The sequence below is a fragment of the Pyxicephalus adspersus genome, chromosome 4 (assembly GCF_032062135.1).
Source record: "Pyxicephalus adspersus chromosome 4, UCB_Pads_2.0, whole genome shotgun sequence".
NCBI classification, from domain to species: domain Eukaryota; kingdom Metazoa; phylum Chordata; class Amphibia; order Anura; family Pyxicephalidae; genus Pyxicephalus; species Pyxicephalus adspersus.
In genome coordinates this window covers 25353147-25373422 of record NC_092861.1, presented here as the reverse complement: position 1 = coordinate 25373422, position 20276 = coordinate 25353147, and the positions used below count along the sequence as shown (strand labels likewise).

At 35.3% G+C, this 20276-nt stretch overlaps 1 protein-coding gene across 1 annotated transcript in view; it reads left to right on the top strand.

Moving 5' to 3' along the window:
* SNTG2 (syntrophin gamma 2) overlaps positions 1-20018 on the top strand; it is a 225310-nt gene extending 205292 nt beyond the window's left edge. Inside the window, exons 14-16 of the mRNA XM_072410095.1 lie at positions 4684-4776; positions 11062-11172; positions 19324-20018. Of these exons, the coding sequence (XP_072266196.1) occupies positions 4684-4776; positions 11062-11172; positions 19324-19455 (336 nt within the window). The 3' untranslated portion in view covers positions 19456-20018. The remainder of the gene's footprint in view (positions 1-4683; positions 4777-11061; positions 11173-19323) is intronic.
* The last annotated feature ends 258 nt before the right edge of the window (positions 20019-20276 follow it).

Genomic DNA, 20276 nt, shown 5'->3' with positions numbered 1-20276 from the left:
ACCAAACAATGGCCAAGATTAAGGATTGAAAGACACACCTGTTCATTATTGATGTCATCTATGATTAAACCACGGGTCTGTGATGAAATCACGGGTCTAGTATGACTCATTTTATGGACATGTTTGCATGCCAATAGCACAATAAAGCTTTTTGTTGAAAAAGAAAGTTTAGATCTTGCAGAGACATCAAAAAAGCCTTGAATGCAATTTCAGCAGGACTAATAATGTGACTGAATAGCTTGGATTTTCAATATAGTATATGAGAGCCAGAAATCTTCTGTGCATAATTTGTTCCGTCCATTTTCATACCAAGTGGAACCTCTCACGTGGCACCCATTTAACAGCTGTTTATGTGAACAGATTAAAAGATTAAGTGACTAATATAAGGAGCAAGAAACGCAAGCTTTGGAAACCAATTATTCATAGCCAGTGATTTGTATCCACACCACTACTAATGGAATTATATATGATAGCAAACACTTTAGTCCCATGAACATCGATGTGGTTTAGCCAATATGTGCTTTTAATCATTGATATAACGTTTAAATTGTGTTCAATATTCATGGCTTTTGATTTGCTTGAACATAGAGTTCTGTGATTTTAGCTCATCAGCTTGAGTTTGATAGATTACATGGCATGCTGAAATTAACAGGGCATTTTAACACTTCCAGAAATAACTGTTTAGATCACAGCATGAAGCCAATACACCCCTTCTGCCTTGGCTTTGATGATTTCTTTGAAGATGGTTGTCATACACTTTACAAATCTACATATACTGATTAAATCGCTTTCTGCAGAAACAACCATTAGCCTTAGCTAGGTATGCCTGCTGCATATTGCAGTTATGAGTTTTTCTTCTTTTTTATAAGAAAAAAAATATGTTGTTATAAAATAAACACAAGAAGATGACAGAAATTCATGCCAAATATATAGCATCTGCAAAGTGATATGGTGACATTGGGGCTTATTTACTATTGTATAATTCACATTTAGTGAATGTTTTGAAAATTCACTTAGCAAAGAATACCTAATCATAAAAAAATGAAATTTGAACTCTCAGTTGCTAAGCTGAATGAAATATTCCTGGAGGCTGGTAATTCACTTTTCTAAGTAACCATCCTAAACCTAGATTTACTTTTAGAATTCTAGTGTAGTGTTATGAGATTGGGCATGGGCAGAATGTGCAGCCAGGAGCTTCCTGGGATGATGATGTAGGTATCCCAGAAGGCTCTGCACTCCCATCCTGTCTTCATCTTTGGAGTGTGGTGTTGCAGAAAAAAAAAGATAGCATTTTTACTTTACATAAAAGGGTCGTGTGAAAGGTCTGCTTTAAGTACCAGCAAAGTTCTCATTCAATGATGTGCATTCTCCATGGTCTACATAATGAAGCACACTTGATAGTTAAAGCAGAAGTAAACCCAAAACTAACCCAAAACAAAAAAATCACACTTTCGATCCTGCAGAACAATCAATCCATCCGGAAGTTTCTTCCATTGGGTCTCGCGACGCCCCAGTATCCACCTTCAGGGCAGTGCCTACCTCACCCAATCACGCACTGCGCAGGCGCGAGATTGGGTGATGTAGATTGTGAAAAAAAATTGCCGATCTCATTGCACTTACGTGAGATTAGCAATTTTTTTCCTTTTTGATGAAAGGGCTCCTTCTGCACATGCCAGCGATGCTCCGGTATGCACAGAAGGAGCAGCCAAGAGCCTTCTGGGATGCGTAATGTAGGTATGCCAGGAGGCTTTGTGCTCCTATTCATTCCTGATCGCCCAGGCAATCAAGAATTAAGGGGGTAGTGCTGCACCCTTTTTTAAAAGGGTGTTGCAGTTAAAAAAAAACACTAACAAAAGGGTTGTCTACCCTTCTATGTAAAGTAAAAATTCTGAGTTTAGCTAGATCATCAGGTTGATGACCGGGCTGAATAAAGACACAAAACTGTCAACAGCTACAGTGCCACCCACAGCTTCAATGAGACTATATTGTCTGTATGCATTGTATTAACCAGCCTGGCCAAACTATCAGGAAGAGACGTGTGCATGCCTGAAAAACCTTTTGGGTAATCATTTGTAGTTGGTACCGTGGCTGGTCCTTTAGCCCAAATTTCCTACATTTGGTTCAGTTTTATTAGAACTAAAGTTGCGGTTAGCTCATTTAGTGTTAACATTGGGCAGAATGTTTAGATTAGTTACAAGTATAATGTATGCAAGTATCATGCTTTAAGCCGGGCAGGGTTCCTGTGAGCTTGTTTCTGTACACAGCAGGCAGCGGCTCCCCACTGAGTTCAATTAGGGGGCTCATAGTAATGTACTGTATTATTGGGCAACCAAGTGGCAAATGAAGTTTAATATTGATAAATGAAAAGTTATACCCTCTGGGGTTACAACATGCATGCTTCATAAATTCTAGGGTGAATACATCTGGGGAAGTCAATAAATGAGAAGGATCTGTATATTCTGTTAGATCCTAAACCTAAGAATAATAACATGCAATGTAAAGCAGACATTTCTAAAACAATAAAATAATGCCTACTTGTTCAGAAACATAATCCTCCCCCTGTACAAAAGCCTAGTTAGGCCTCGACAGACCAACTAAACTGGATGAGCTCAGCTATGATTAAAGATTTTATGACCTGAAATTATTCTCCCTTGAAAGGGGAATGACCACCATATGTAAATGGTCCATGTAGTGAACAAGGGGGCACTCTGTGCAACTTGAGGAATCAAAATTTTTCCTCCCTATATACAAAGGATTTTTTTCTTAGTAAGTGCTGTAAAATGTGGAATGGACTCCCTCAGGAAGTAGCTTTATCCTTCTTAACTGATTGTTTTTATATAAAAAGCTAGATGCATTTCTAAATCCAGAGAATATTATTAGCTATATCTATATGATATATAGATATATATAACAATGATATATGTAATCATTGTTTACAGTACTGTTTCCAAGATTGGAGGGAGGGGGGCTTCTACTATAAATAAATATATGTTGGAAAACATATTTTAAAGATGTGCAAGGAGAAGGAGAGGTAGTTTCCTTTCAGTGGAATTTAGCACAGTAGCATCCCAATACCTGGATCAACAATAGATTTGATTCCAAGTCAATTGGAAATATTCCTTTTTATATGGCACTTTAAACTTTTATCTTACCCACATACTCGAACAAAATGTTTATTTTATAGTATAACAACACGTGACACTGGCTGCAACTCTATACCAATTTAATACGATAATCTCATGCTTGGAATGCCTTAAAGCTCCAATTAAAAATGTTCTTTTGAATAGTTCTCAGAAAGAACTTGTATTGTGTAGAAGTAGTGTGCTTTGAGGCATATTAAGTAGTTTTTTAGGAAACAATCCCACCTATTTTCTCTTACACTTGCTGGAATTTTCCTAACTCTATTCAGTATTTTGTAATACTATCCATGAAAAGGTAATATTGCTTCTAAAATAGCTTTCGTGATCTATACGTAAATGAAGGTATGCTGCACCTCTGCTTTTTCATAGTGCATAGTTATATACAGAAGTGTGCTTTGAAATCTTTACAATATACACTACAATTGTAAGTGTTGACATGAAAGCAGACTTCATAGGAACTTTTAGTAGGTTAATTTGACAGTCAGTGGAGAGTGCACATTTCATTATGCAGTAAATGTGCTTGGGTTGCAGAACTCACTGCACTTTGTCAGCCATTAGTCACAGAGTTCTAACACATTTATGATCAGATGGTGTAGCAGCCCCCTTGATGTAATACATTGTATTCAGATTGTTAATGTTGTAAGTCTTAAACACTTAAATAATGGTTCATAATACAATTATATTTGATTTTTTTTTATAGTTCGTGCAATGAATCTATTTAGCACTTTTAAATCTTGTATAAACAAGGGAAAATATGACATTAATCCTAGCCAAACTTTTAATGGCGGCTGCAATTAGTTCAGTGCGTAGCAGATAGAACAGAAAATGCAATATATCCTGCTGTTCCACAGATACAAGGATTCAACAAAATAACACAAAAACCAATAAAAATGTGTCATTATAACAATTTAATAATAATCTATATTAGTTATTACTAAGTGATCATATTGCTCATTGAAAGAGGAATGGTAGCCTCCTATATTTTCTACATGTAAATATATTTGTTAAGGTACTAAGGTCAGTAGGTGACTGGAAATTCAGTTGTATGAGCTGCTGTCATCTGTCTGGGGAATGACCACCATCTCTTATCCATCAGACCTTTTAATGTGCTTTACTAATTTCACAAATATAATGATTAGTATTCCTTGATCTTCACAGACCAGTACTTTATTAGTTTTTTGAAAAAGCCTTAGCCAGTAAAGATGCTTAGATAATAGTTAGTGTAATTCTGTCTACTATAAATCTTGCAGTGTCTGGCCACCCTATCGGTATGTTTACATTGTTTTTCTGTAGAATTGAAACATCAAATAAAGTTTGTACACAATTTGTTTTTCAGCCAATTCTGAACATCTTCCTTTTTTTTGCAGTAAATGTTGTGGGCTACATTTGTTGACCTGTAATACAATAGAAGTGTAGATCTCATTATCTCTCTATACAACTGTAAAAAACTAAAACCTATGATTCCTAAAGTAATAAATAGGTTAGCTCATTATGCTTCTCTTATTTTATGGAATGTGTAATTCTGTCATTATTTTCTTTACAGTCCAAAACATATGTGTGCAATAGTCAAGGAGAAGTTGTTTGTTTCACTGTCGACTTTGTAACAGGATTTACCTGCTTCGACAGCAAATCAAAGGTAAGAAAACAAATGTGATTTGTACAAATTCTGATGAGACAGAATGGTCTCATTGCTTGTCTCCTATACCATTCTTCTCCAGTGATTCTACACCAACTATTTTGCAGATAGAATCACAGTACAATGGACAGGAATTGGTACATGTTAAAGTGGAACTTTTACCTAAAGAGCTAGGATAAATGAACTGTCAGCATATATGGCAGTTACATTATCCAGCAATGGCAAATTAAGGTCACCCGACATGTCAGACCTTAAGAAAGACCTTTAAAAGATGTCACCACCAGCAAAGAAAGTCGCAGACTTAGCTTTGTTGTAGAGGTGATTATAAAAGAATTTAATTTAAGCAGATCTACAATTTTTTGCTTTTTTTATTAGTTTGCAATATTATAAAAAAAAACTCTTGCTTGCCATCGGTACTCTCTAGTATGATCATCAGCCTCATTCAACTCACTTCGTACACATAAATACATTGAAAAACCAGGGGGAGGTACCAAAAAGAATAAAACCAATGATATTTATTAAAGAGGTTCCTTAAAATTATATGCACAAAACAATGACAACAAAAATAAAGTTGTATATGTACACATACCAAAACTAAATGTCAAATTAAAACCACAAGTACAGAATATTAGTAAGCCCAAAGTTAACCAAAAAGTTATTTTCAAGGAAATTTATATTCTTAATATCAAAGGTTTCAGGAAATTATACTTTGCCTATACTCAACACGTTTTTTTTTTATTAGAAAAAGTTTATAGGGGCAACATAAGGCAAAATCATCTAATGTCACTTCCTACACACCTAGCTAACATAGACACCTAGGGGGTATGTCACAGGTCAAGCTGAGATCACACTAAAATATTGTAAAGAGTGAGATTGACTCTACAATGACAGTGCCACTCTATGCAGTACTAAAGGTCACCTACTGTTACCCCAAAAAACATCACATGGCTGGCCAGAAGACCCTAGGAAACTAGTTATGTAATCATGGAATATTGCAGCACACCAACCTCCAGGGGAGTCAGTTATACTGGAATTTAATTTATATTCCCATATGTAAAAACAGTATTTTGTGGAACAGTAAAAAAAACAATAAAAATACTAGTAGAAAATATATAAGCACAATTAATGCATGTGATTACTTTCTTATAAAGGTAAAGCTATAAATCTCTTTTGACCTGAATAGAATAGTAAGGTAACCAACATTAGGTTATATTAAGATTGTCCTGTTTTTTTTTTCCAAAGTGCAGGGCAGTTATGAACATGACCCTTGCCAAAAAATTTTCTAAACATGATAAAGGTCAGGTAGTCTAAAACAGCGGTCGCCAACCGGTGGTCCGCGAGAACATTTTTGTGATCCACGGCTCTAGCTTGTTGCACCCCCAGCAGGGTCAGGAGAAGGACCCCACTGGGGGGACGCACCAGCCAGAGATGGTTATTAAAGTCTTATAAATTTTTCATTGGCCTTGACGTCATCTACCATGGAAATTGCAGCACCAATTGAGACTTGGGCAGTTCTCCAGCTACGAGTGATTACTTGTTTAGCAGCTAAGAGGATAAAGGTAAGTAGCTTATGGCTCTGTTTAGAAGGAGGATAGACGATAAAATGTAACTGTGCACGTCATGGATCTGGGCTAAAAGTTTGTCATTAATTAAGATTGTGAAATATTACTTCTTTTGCCTTTACTTTCTTAGGACAAAGAACAAATTCTTTTGTATTTAAAAAAAAAGTACAAAAAGATTTAATAAAACTAAGAAAAAATGCATTTTTCTAATATGGTCAATGTTAGTTTTTGTTATCCGCATTTTTTTAATGTAATAACAATGAAAGACTTTCATCAAAACAACACAGCACATTTAAATAGCTCTAATCACAGTTCTAATGAAGTACATAGCTTGACCACCATAAGCAACATATGATTTAGATCAGAAGAAAATGGCCTCAGTGGTCTCAAAAGATTTACTGAAAGTGTAAAATATAAAGAAAATACGCTCAGATCATGAGTAACACGAAAATACTGTACGTGAACTGCAAGCCTGAAGAAAACAGCCTGAGGCACTTGGAACGTTTAGCAGAATCATTTTACCATTAAAGCAAAGATAAACTGCTATAATGATGTGTAGATGATACTCACATACAGATGTTTTATACGTGTAGAATTTATGAAAATTTAACTTTTAAATGTAACTTTTCATGCTGTGCTCAAAAATGTTACTAAAAGCAAGAATACAAAGAAAATGTTAGCAGAATAATATGAATTACCAATAATGTATGCAAATATTTCTACAAATGTTTATGGAAATGTTTGCTGTCAGCACAGAAAACTAGATCTGCAATTTATATAACTTAGATGTTCAGCCTGTTCACTCATGTCTGCTTTTATTTTAAGCAAATAAAGACTAAAACTCATCTCCAGACAAAATTAACCAATCTCTCATCCAAAGTATCTATCTTGTTCTTTCCAATAAGCAGTTTTTGACTAACCTGCAGTCAGGTGTCCATTGCCAGCATGTCTTTTGAGAGTAGAGACCATTCGTATAGCACTGCAGCCTGTGCTTGTGTTGAGTTATCCCTTTGTGGAGACATTATCATGGCGCTGTTGTTTCTGGATTTAGAGAGCACCAGATCATTGCACAGAAAATAAGCAGATTCCCCCTATTTTGCAGTAAGGACTAAAACTCAGGTCCAGGGCATCACCTGACCAGTGATATACTGTAGGTAAGCAAAAGCGTCTTAAAAATATTTTATGGTTGAAGGGGATGGGACTATGATTTGTTCCCAAAGTAGGGTGGGGGTCCTACATCTCCATCAGTTTCCCATATATCACAGTCAGATCTTGTTACACTATTACTGCTATTGTTTTTATTACTTGGCAGACTGACCACTGAAATATGGTTATGTTCAGGTTTTCAGAGCAGATGGTACTGCAATGTAACCTGCCAAAGACAAAGTTATATTATAATATTGTTTTTGGCATTCTGAGTCTGAGATGATGAATGCATGCACATATATAACAACATAACATCTGTATCAACTTCCTGGAGCCTGGGAGTGCAGAACACAGAACTTGGTACCTCGGATGTGGTTGTTGCCGGTAATTCCCCCAAACCAGTTACGAAAATAAAAGCATCCATATCGCTGTTACCTTGATTAACCAGAAACGTCTTCTGTTTTAAAATTTGTACTTGTTTGGTATACATTTAGCTAATCCTAGCCCCATTTATTGTTCAGGGTTGTATAATTAGTTAGTATTTTTAAACGGAATATATTATTAACAATGGTTGATCTGTGCAGTACTGCTATTTTTCCAAACATAACTCCAATATATTTACATTTTCACTTCATTAAATGTTCACTTAACAGCTCAATATACACCTAAACAAACATGAAGGTACAATTTTATCTATCTAAAGGTTAGTTAAATAATACATAGGTCTTTAGAACCTACCCAAAAACAATGCATGACTATTTAACCCTGGTAAGGGAATTATGTCTTGAATTAAAAACCTTAATTTTTAAGGTTTTGGCAATTTTGATCTTTCTGTTGGCTTGGGGTATCCTCCACCATCCTTTATTATCAGCTCAGATTAAATCCAAGAACCTTACAGTCTTCTAAATATATTTTCTTTCAGTTTACTTTAGCTTACAGAGCAACGACTAAAGAGCTACTTCCAGCTTTATATGTCAGGTCAATGGAAAATGACACATTTTGAGCGGTTCCACTAGCTGAACTTAAAATTGATATCATGGCATTTAAGAGAATATATAAGGGCACCAAGAGGTGTTTTTATTTATTTGTATCATTCTCTATGAATAAAACTTTTCCTTCAAGGGGTAGAGACTTTTCATATCATTAAAGGAAGGAAGAAAATACAGAACTAGATGATGAACAATTTAATGTTTCAGAAACAGAATATTTTACTCTAATCTCATGTCGAATAAATTGGTTTCGCTGGATTGAAAACAACATCTGTGTATGACACTTTGCTCCAAAATCATGACACCTACACCACTAATTAGTAAAACGGTACCAATTTTTTATCTGCCCATAAAGACTGAATCAAAAGACTCCTTTACTTTGTACTCTGCAGACAGAAATAAGGAACATAATATTGGTTTGCAATAAAAACTTGTTTGATATATTGTGTCCTACTTGTAATGATCTCCTTAGAGTTTTTTCGGCACATTAGATTGCATAAAATGATATCAAGTCATTAGCTTTCTAAAATCCTAAAATGAAGATGAGGAAAGTATAAAAAAAAGATTAAAATAAATAAAATTTTAGCTTACATTAGCATTAATGTAATGTAAATGTTTCCAGGGAAATAAAATTTCAGGATACAAATCCTTTGCTTTCTATTAATACTCCATTGTAAAAAGGATAGTTTGAACTCTCTATTACATTTTTTTTAGCTTTATTACATTACCTGGGTTAATTACCTGGGGTCACTTTTCACCTTATTTTCAATAAATACACACTTTTTTAAAAAAAAAAATTCTTGATTTTTTTGTAAATCCCCATTTTTGTTTGGAGCAAGTCACGGGTCATGTTTCTTTTTTTCTTGTTAGACATTATCACAACCTATATTACCCACAGGCACATTTAGTATGGATTTAAGGAGCAAAAAGCAAAGCGCTCCCCTAGCCGGGGCCAAAATGTCTGCATAGCCAATATAGGTCATGAACAAATTCATGCATCATTTGCTGAATGCCTACAACTAATTCCTGTGTGGAATAAAAAGGTTCCAGGCTGTCCTGACTGCCACAACAAGTAGCTTCATTGGTGTTTTCTCTTTAGAGTATCAGTTGAATGTTCTTACTCATTCTGGGTCCAACTAAACTGCCAGTATAACAGGGTTATCATTTATTGTTGTAATGAGGAAACTGCCTTTTAACTTCACCACCCTCAACCTTAGCTTGCCTTGGGTTCCGTTATAACTGATCATGGTACTGCCATTCTAGGACTAGGCACTCAACTGAATTGGGATGGGGAGTACAAGACAATTGGCCCAAGGGGAAGGAAGTGTAAATGTTGCCTTGCTCTTAGCAACACATATTTTTCTGTCCTGACCTCAGCAAATTGAAATCTAAAATACAAAGGTACAGTACTAGAAAAGGCAAGTGTGGTCAAATGCTTTAAGTATCACAGAGAAGATGATATTAGGTGATAAACATGTCCAAAACATCTGACTTCTACATGAGAAAATGAAACACAAGGTTAGAAAGAGGTCAATCTTTAGGGAAAAAAAAAGATAAGGAAAACTGGTATAATAGTAAAAACTGTTGTGTGTTTAACATGTATCCCCATGGAGCCTCGCTCAGTCCAGCCACTTTGCCTTTGCATCTCAAGTCCCTTAAATTTGTAGGTAATGAATAATATGTTTTTCTCTGTGAGTACAAATGTTATGACTTTTATCTTGATTTAGTTTACTTACAATTTATACAATTTTGGATTTGATAACAGACACAATAGTATTGTCACAATATAGCAGATATACCACTTAAAGTGCACCTGTGTTCAGAATACGGACATTCAACTAGTTTCATATCAATATGCAAGCCTTGCTGGTTTCCACTTGGTTCCTAAAAATTTAGAAACACCAGCTGTTTCTTTACAATAAAAGGCTTGCATGCTGCTAAAACTAGTAGACATCACCACAATGCTTGTTTTATAAAAATTTAGGTTGTGTTGGTTCTAACAGCAGTAGTGGGCAGTCATTATCCACTGCCATTCAGTTACAATGGAGAGTGGTAGCTGTGGAAATCAGGGAGAAGAAAAGAATGTTCAATTGGAAAGTTATATTTACCTATCTAAGTGGATAAAGCGAGGCTGCATTCATATTATTCATCTAAACATGTGCAAGCAAACATTATGTTCCTTTTTTTAAATTCTGGTACATGATTAAAGATGACTTAAAACAAAATGCAAAACTTTAAATTGTTTACCAAGCAAAATTAACATGCTCTACACCTTTAATATGTTAGTCAGATGCACAATCATTGTATTCATCTGCTTTTTTATTATTGGAAAACAAAAGTTTGCAGGTTCTATGGCAATACCTGATAGAGAAAGTTCCATTTGTGGTGAGGATTTATTGTGCCCAGTTGAAATGACCTGCGGTTATCAAGACACCAAATCAAATTTTGCAAACATTGAGTACATGTTTAATGGCAATTCATTCCAGAGATGAATGTTGTATTCATAGTGGTGGCAGTTATGGGGTTTATTGCACTGACAATGTTTTGTTTGTGTTTGAAATTATATCTGAAATGTTTCTTTTTTACAGAACATAATTTGGAGGTTTAAATTTTCCCAGTTGAAAGGCTCTTCGGACGATGGAAAAACTCGCGTAAAGCTGCTTTTTCACAATTCTGACACAAAACAAATTGAGATGAAGGTAAGCAATCTGGTCAGGATGTCAGCTATAATCAATGCAAAGTATGTGACAGGCCAAGGAATGTGCAACAGATGCTGCAAATGTTACAAAAATAATCATTAAAACTAGGCATAATGAAATTGAACACAGGATGCGCTCCTGCATTAGACAGACAGTGGGTAGTGCATAAATATTTAACTTTAATTTAATCATGCATTTCCCATTTGCACTTCAAGCTAAATACTTAACAAAATGTAGTTCTGTGACTTATTATGTCAAGGACACCTAATACTAAAAAGCAAAGTGGGTTTGTTTAGTTCAAATTTATTCTTATTTATGGCAATACTACCAGACTGAGAAGAACAGAGTCTAATAGATTAATTTGCATTTTTATATAACAATATAAAGGTCTTATTAATTTTATTTTATTTAGAGATGGCAATGTCATGCCTCAAGAGGGATAATATTCACAAAGTTGCCATCAATTGAATAAAAATCAACATTAACAAGATAGATGGTTGTTGCTTGAAAAACTGAGACACCATATGAAGAATACATAACTAGGGAGAACCTAACCAATGGGGACAGCAATGCAACTTCCAACTTTGTATATTTAAAGCACTTGTAGTAAAGGATATACCGCATATAAAATAAAATATAAGTATTCAAGTTTTGGTGAGGGAACCAAAAGGAAGCAAAACTTCTGCCACTTCTGTGACATCCACTGACTCCCACTGACCCCCTAAATGCCATTATGCTGAGCCTTACCATGAAAGCAGAACAAAATCACTGCTTTATGTTTTTGATTTATAGGATCAAATAATACAAAAAGCACTAACAGTCCCTTTCTAGACATTTGATGGATACATATGTGTTTTTTTCTCAAAGGGATAAAAAAAGGTATCCCACTGTAAGACCTAAGCTACTGGCATTTTAGTGTTTACTGAATATTCCATCTGGAAAAACATATGCTGTGTGGATAAACTTTAGCTTGGATGGTATTTGCCAGTTAAGGCGGACCTAAATCCTTGTTGGTGTGGGTGAGCTTTTCTATAAAGCTCTATAAAGCTTCTGTAAAGCATACTGTTCCATGTGCATGGTATATCGTTGTCAGTATCATCTCTCTCTCATATATATATATATATATATATATATATATATAACACACACACACACAGTATATATATATATATATATATATATATATATGCACTTGTTAAATCAAGAATAATGTTACTATAAGGGAAAAGTTACTATTATTATCCCATCCTTGTAGTCTGATAAAGCTGTTACTGCCAAAATCTTTACCTTTACTTCAAGTCTGAACTTTTTGCTAAGCTGTTCATGTTACCTGTGCATTTTATACCAAGCTTCAGGTGACCGACTTTTCAGTGGGTTTTACATTTTCACTTTTTTAGTGTCTCAAAGCAAAGCTGCCTTTGTAAACTAATTTTTAAGCAACATTTAGTTGTATTTTTTTTTCTTACAAAAGATCTTTTTTTTATTATGTCAATAGGTTTTGTTTTCTAATCTCCATTAATAAGCTCTTATGTACGGTGTGTTTTTTTTATTTACCAAAAAATGGAATCTGAAATTATTCTGAAAGATGCAGATTTCTTTTATTCATTTTATTACAAGAACAAGAATGTATGTGTTGCATCAAGGCTCTAGATGTTGTGGGGGAAATTTACCAAAGGAATTTAAGCTGTTCACCTATATTATTATCACCTTGGAATGGATAATTCTCTTAGCTTGGCAAATATAATGATAGTTCACTTCACTTGGGTAAAGAATACCCAACTACATATAAGAGAGTCTAAAAATTAAAAACAGACATTTTCTTTGGATGGCTACTTTACTTCAAATCCCTCCACAACTCTTGTCCCACTTACCTTTCTGCCCTGCTTAAAAAGTACACCCCTAGCCGCTCTCTTCACTCCTCTAATGAACTACTAATGACTTCCTCACTCATAACCTCGTCATACGCATGCCTCCAAGACTTTTCTAGGGCTGTCCCCACTCTCTGGAACTCTCTTTTTCACCCTATTCGACTGGCGCCTACTTTCTGCTCATTTAAAAGCTCTCTTTAAACCCATCTTTTCAAATTTGCCTTCTGTATTCTAAATCCTCACTACTCACCCAATTTCATATCCCCCTCCTATTTTGTGCTACATCCCCCACCTTTTAGATTGTTAGCAGTTCTGGGCAGGGTCCTCTCCCCTTTCTGTGTTTGTATCTGTTTGTCATTTGCTATTTAATGTACAGTGCTGCGTAATATGTTGGCTCTATATAAATATTGTCTATTATTATTAATAATATTAATAGTAATAATAATAATAATAATAATAATAATCAAAGCTTCCTATTTATTAAACTGATGGAAATATATCTTGCCTATAGGAATGCAAAACACAGGTGAAGTGCAGGTCAGAAGGAAGGCAGCTACAAGTCAGATGTGCCTGTCAGCAATTTGAAATTCCAAGAAATGCACTGCCTCTGTCACTTTCTATAAGTTTAAAAGTAAATGAAAGCAACTTTATCTTTTTTCTGTAGGCTAACAATCCCATCTGCTTTAATGTAATGGAAAAGGAAAAAGGCAGATATGTTTAAAGTTCATCCTGAATAGCAACCAGACATATAGTGGAGTAATGAATGTGGCTACCCAAGGAGAGATGTATGTTTTATTGCAACATTATTAGATGAAAATAAAGTAAAAACAGTGCAGCTAATCTCATCTAGACTACTAACCTGTGTTACATAATTTGTTTTGTTTTTGTTCTGGGTTTAGATTGCGTAAATGCTGCTGCTTTACTTAAAAAACATGTTCATTTTGCATGGAAATTTTTACTTTTCTGGGTGAATGCAGGAAAATTTAAAATAATAAATTTTTGCTTGCACATGATTAGATAATAGAAATCAGCACAGTTTCTGATTCACTACACTAGGTGAAAATGCCGTTGCAAAGTGAACAGGCTTTACTTCTTCAACCACAATGTTTATGAAGTGTCAGATAGTTTTGCATGTATTTGTACCAAGATATACCATTGGTCCATAGAAATGTATTATTTTAAAGCAACATCTCCCATTAACAATTCCTCAAATGCATTGCATTGCATGGATTTTTGTAGCCTAATATAAAAACTAAGAATTTTGTTATTACAAAACTCAACTATTCCTTTACAGTCCTTATATATTGAGCCAATTTAGTTCAGTTTAAAGGTATACCGTATACGATGGAAGTGAAATCATGGACTGCAGACTGTGAACATGCAGTACGTTGTGGTTAGATTGTGTAACTAGCTCACAAGCTCTGGGGATTCTGGTGAGCATTGAAATCAGGTCTTGTTGCTGCACATAGAGCTATGCCTAAAAATATATTTGACATTTGAGATTAATTTCAACAGATATAGTGCCATTAGGGATATACAGCACTTCAATGTCTACACACACAAATTGACATGACCAAATTTACACTGCGTTAAAAAAAATATTTTCAAACCTCAGGATAGGAAGCTTGGATGAATACAGTCAAAATGAGGACGAGCACAAAATTAAAATGAATTGTAATTAAAGGGAAAAAATATAGATGGAAATATAATTGGAAAGAATACATTTTTAGACCATACTATTATTATATGCGTGATCATATATACTGAATATATCTCGTATTGATCATCTTCCTATACATCTAAAGCTCTGTTTCACATTTCATACTTTTGTTTGCATCTCTAAAGATAAACTGTTACATGAAAAAAAAGTCTAAGAGATTCATTTAACCCAACTTGTGTTCAGACCTGCATATTCAGACCTTTGCTGGAACAACAGTTCCCATGCAGCTCCCAGTGGCTAGCCAGGTTTCCAGCTGCTCGCCTACCTAAACTGTTTATTCTTAAAAAAAAAACAGCTGGCACAACTGGCAGCAAGCAGTACTAAACAGCTCACTGTCATCCCGGATCATTCTCTGTGAGCTGCAGCAAGGGAGGCTACACCAGTGTTTTTTTTTACCTTTTTAACATTGGGGAACCATTGAAAGAACTTTAAGGTCTTCAGGGAACCCCTTCTATAATTACTATATCCACAGCTTGCAGTATATTAGTGTGGTGGTCAGCAGAAAGAATGTCACCCTAACAAATAGCCAAAAAGATTATTGGTGTCAATTAAACTGACCTAAGAGGTACAAATTGCTCATTGCTCAAGGAACCCATAGCGTCTGGAAGAACCTTAGTGTTCCACAGAATCCTGGTTGAGAAACACTTATCTACACATAGCATCTCAGGAAATATTGCTGAGAGTTTTGGTTTGCAATGTCCACGTGCACCACTCAGAACATGACTTCAGAACATTGGAGGTCAGTGGGAGAAACCATTTCGCACATTGACACTCCCGGAAGTGTTGCCTTCAATAGGCATTTCAGCAGAAGATTTCTCTACAATGGAAAAGCAGCAGCAGAGGTTTTATGTTTTTATATCTTTTGCAAGAGTTGATTTAAATTATCAGCACTTGCTTAGATGAAATTTTATCTGTGGTGTCAAAACGGTATGGGGTCAAACCTATCAAATAGAGTGAATGCATTGTTATGTTGTAATATTGTTCTGAACACAAAGAGATTAATCAAAAATATGTTACTTTGACTAGTGCATTGATGCATATCCAAATCTTTTCCTATAGGTCATAGAAGCACATTTTAAATGATTAAGTTATATTTATCTCAGAAAGATCTGGAGTAGGTGGCAGTTGCTGAAAGGTCACTTAAAACATTCCTTTCCTTTTTTCTGTAAATCGCCCATCATTTTTCCTTTCTACCCTAACAAGTCATTCTAATGTAAAATGAACATTTACAGGCATATAGTGGGATAGACAGATACATAGAGGCAGATAATGACAGACAGGCACACCTGGGTGGTTTGTCAAGTGAAATATAGCAGCATTATATGGATTGATGAGTGCAGTCAGCTTTGTCTATTTTCAGTCAAATGATCAACAAGATGGAATAAGCTTACTGTGATGATTGGCAGATCCACAGCATCTTAGTGGGACCAGGATACAATCTTTGTAAAGCCAAAATGTTTGTCATTCTAGATATATAAGGGTGTGATAATGATATTTGCTGTCTTTTTTTTTACTTCCTGTCCTGGAGAAGTGTTATCAGAAAATGTATGTTCCCATTAAATTAATTTCTAACATTTTTCTTTGATAGCAACATTTTTTGGATTTCCCTCACGTTTTTCCTTAGTCACAACAATAACCAGGACAAATAAAAGTGTAAATCTTCCCAAAGTGGGCAAAGAGAAAAATAAATCCTTGACAAGTCGATCCCTTCCCTTGGCTATCTAGTGTAAAAAACACCATTTTACATACATTTTAAGTTAAAAGATTCTATCTATCCTACTGGAAGTTACACAAATTGCAGAAAAGTTATTCTATATTTAACACCTATTTCTGGTAACAGTAAATTAGTTAAGGTAAGGTTAAATAAAGGTCTGAGTATATTCAGGTTGGACCAGCCATTCTGAACCACAGTTCCAAAAAACTCTAGGGTTCCTCCACAGGTTGATAGAGTTCTTTGACCTATGGTTGATTGACCTCCCAAATGATGGAGCTTGCCCAGTCCCAGGGCCAGCTGCAGGGCATTAATGATTGTTTTAGATATCTGGAAGGGTGGCATTCTGACTAGCGTTGTTACCCACCAGGATAAGGGCATTTTTCCCAGTGATCCCTAATGAACTGGTTACCTGAGACCTAAACATTACTTCAAGATTTTTTCTGGGGTAAAATGGTTGAGAAACGCTGGTTTAGATGATAAGCTAGAATACCACTTAAGTTCTGGGGTCTTACATTGTTTTAGCTACTAGTTCTGTAAGACCTAGATTGCAGGACTTAACCAGTGGATGTGGTGTTACAAAAATCTCACATGTGCCAAGGAACATAATGTTTCTCACTGAATACAACCCTCAGACCTGCAATGGGAGAGTGGGCAGGTTCTGGTATCATGACGTCACTCTGGGGGAAGATTCTTACCCTTTGAGTGACATATAAGCAGGGGTGTAGTGGGGTGGGCACCATGGATAGTACCGTGCCCCTTCCTTTTTTTATGACTACACCCCTGATTGTATGTTTTTAGCTATATAACTGGCTTTCATGCTTAGAACTTCCAAATTTCCTTTATTTCTACCTTATTTTAGGTCTTTTTGTAGAGATCTGTGCAAGCAGCCAAGCTCAAATTACCTGTCAACTGGAGAATTCTAGCTGACTTTGCAGGGAGTGTGTTGGACCACTGCTCCAACACAAAAAGGCAAGGGTCCTTCTTCGAGAATATGTTGTCAATGGGCAGTGACATGTTGTTAGTGACAGGCTTTTTTACTCTTTTACTACCTTTCTATTTAGGAAAACAAATTCTATTAAACCTTTTATTTTGATGCACCTGGACTGTAGTTATCTGATTTAAACTATAAATGCAGGTGAGCTTTAATAATGTAGCATACAATCGGCAGAAAAACAATAGTAACAAAGTAGAAATAATGGAAGATGAGTCTCACTACTGAGGTTTGAATGTTATTATTTCTAACTGCATCTCAATATTTACTGCCAATATTTAATATGTGAAAGTCTAAAGAGCTGATGCACAACTAAAAGTAAAAAAAAATAATCATTAAAAGCATTGCGCGAACTGCATCTGTTTTGCAGAAAGCACATCATGGTGAACTGATGTTTCCTGGAAAAACAATGGTTTCTTGGTAAAGGAATAAACATTACTTACATGGCTTGAAGATGTGTCTGCAATCCTAATATATTTATTCAGCTTCACAGTAAGCTGTTCTAGTAACTGTCATTGTCATGTTATGTATAAATGAAAGCTGAACAGAATAAAAGTACAATAATCACACCTAATAATTTAAATTTCATTACATAAAAACAAATCATTAAAGGTGTATTGTGATACAGAAACAATGGTCATGTTTTCATTTACACTGAGCTCCGAAATAAACTAAATACATGTAATTGACATTCATAAATATACCTTGTATATACGTTGGAATTTCCAATATATGTTTCTAAAGAAATTGGCTTTGAAATGGACGCTGGTATACACAGAGAGATTTCATTTTGGTTTGGATCCTCATCACAGATAGTTACACCCCTGAGGAAGGGCCCATACAGGGCAGCACGGTGTCTCAGTGGTTATCACTCCAGTCTTTGCAGCTCTAGGTCCTAGGTTCGAGTCCCAGCCAGGACACTATCTGCATGGCATTTGCAGGTTCTCCCCGTGTCTGCATAGGTTTCTTCCAAGTACTCTGGTTTCCTCCCACATCCCAAAAACATGCAGTTACATTAATTGGCTTCACCCTAAAATTGACCTTAGACTACATTAATGAGATATGACTATAGTAGGCACATTAGATTGTGAGCTCCTTTGAAGACAGTTAGAGACACAACTATGGACTTTGTAAAGCACTGCGCAATATGATGGCACTGTATAATAATAATAATGTAGAGACTGGTTAAATTTATGTTTTTTTTTATTCCCAATCTGTTTCCAATTGGATAGACTTTATATAGTGAAGGAAAGTTCTCATAGACAGCATGTGTCCTTATTGGAAGAAGCCACCCTAGGACACAATGGTATAGCTACGGTCCTATGCCCCCTTACTAGTACCACTGCCACTAGCTGTAGATCCATGGGCCCCGGTGAAAATGTTTTACAAGCCCCCCACTATTTATCAAGTTCCTTCACATCAGAGGACTGCTTTATATCAGGAGTGCTTATTTATACCAACATCATTCCCTTTAATTGGAAACCCCCCTTCAAATCTGTAATGCCCTTTTTCATCAGATCTCCTATTTCACCTTTACATATGGCAGTCTTACACCAGAGGTTCCCCTTTTATATCACAGTCCCTGCCTTAACATCAGGCCCTCCAACTTCACATCAGAGTCCAAACTTCTGCCAGTATGAACTCCCAGCAATTCACCCACAAGTGAAAATTCCCTGAGCCATCCAATGTAAGAGAGCCAGTCTCCACCAAGACCTCACCAACCCCTGTTCCTACACCACTGGTAGGACAGCCAGTGTATTACTTACCAAGAATTGGTAACATTTTGAATTGCTAGCTTTTCATTATTATTGCCTATTCTTACTAGATCACTGACCTCCATATTCTCTTTTACTTACAGGAACTTGAACTTCAGGATCTCACGGGTGTTTTACATTGTATTCATTCATTCATTGCTGCTAAAGTTGCATCTATGGACCCCACATTCATAAACAGCCAAAGTGCTGCAAGGAAATACATCTACAGCACGTAGATCTAATGAAGACAAAGTTCAGAAGAAAGTTTTTTTGCTATGGGATTTATTTCATACACAATTCATTTTAAAAACAAAAACTTTGGGAATACAACAGATTAAAATTATTTTCCCCACGTCCATCTGTACATTTCTCTCATGTTTGTTTTATGTAAATGTGTATCATGAAACAATTTAAAGCACATTTTTTCCTATTTCTATTTAAAAAAAAATAATGATGACGAAATAGCACTTTAAGATACTATTCCAGGTTTTTGAACAGTATTTAGGAACTGTATGTTTACAAGAGATTTATTCATAGGGTCAAGCTGTATATAGATATGGATAGCATGCTTATTATATTTTAGATTTTTTTAGTTATTTAGGGATTCCACTGCTAATGTCAGCAGCTTCAATGTAATATTCTGTTAATAGAATTTATGATTTTACCTACATGTATTTATGAAATAAAATACAGATGGCCCAGGCATTTATGTATTTTGATAAGATATTGCATATTGTATATTGGTGTGCTATAAGGCTCATGGAAAATGCAAATTCTTTTAAAGATTTACTTTCAAGAATATGTTGTCTGTTTCTTTGCTTTTAAGAATATGTTGTCTGTTTCCTTCCAAGTGATGACTTCTGTAGAGAAATCAATAGGGTTTAAAGTTTGCACTGGACATAGTAACTTTAAATGTTTGATCTTTACAAAAATATAATTTCTCTTTGGAACACAAGAGAATACATTTCTGCTACAAATATTTTGCTAGACTACCCTTGCTTTGTTCCTAAAGTATATCTGGGATAAAAAATATTTTAAAAATCTTTTTAAAATGCTG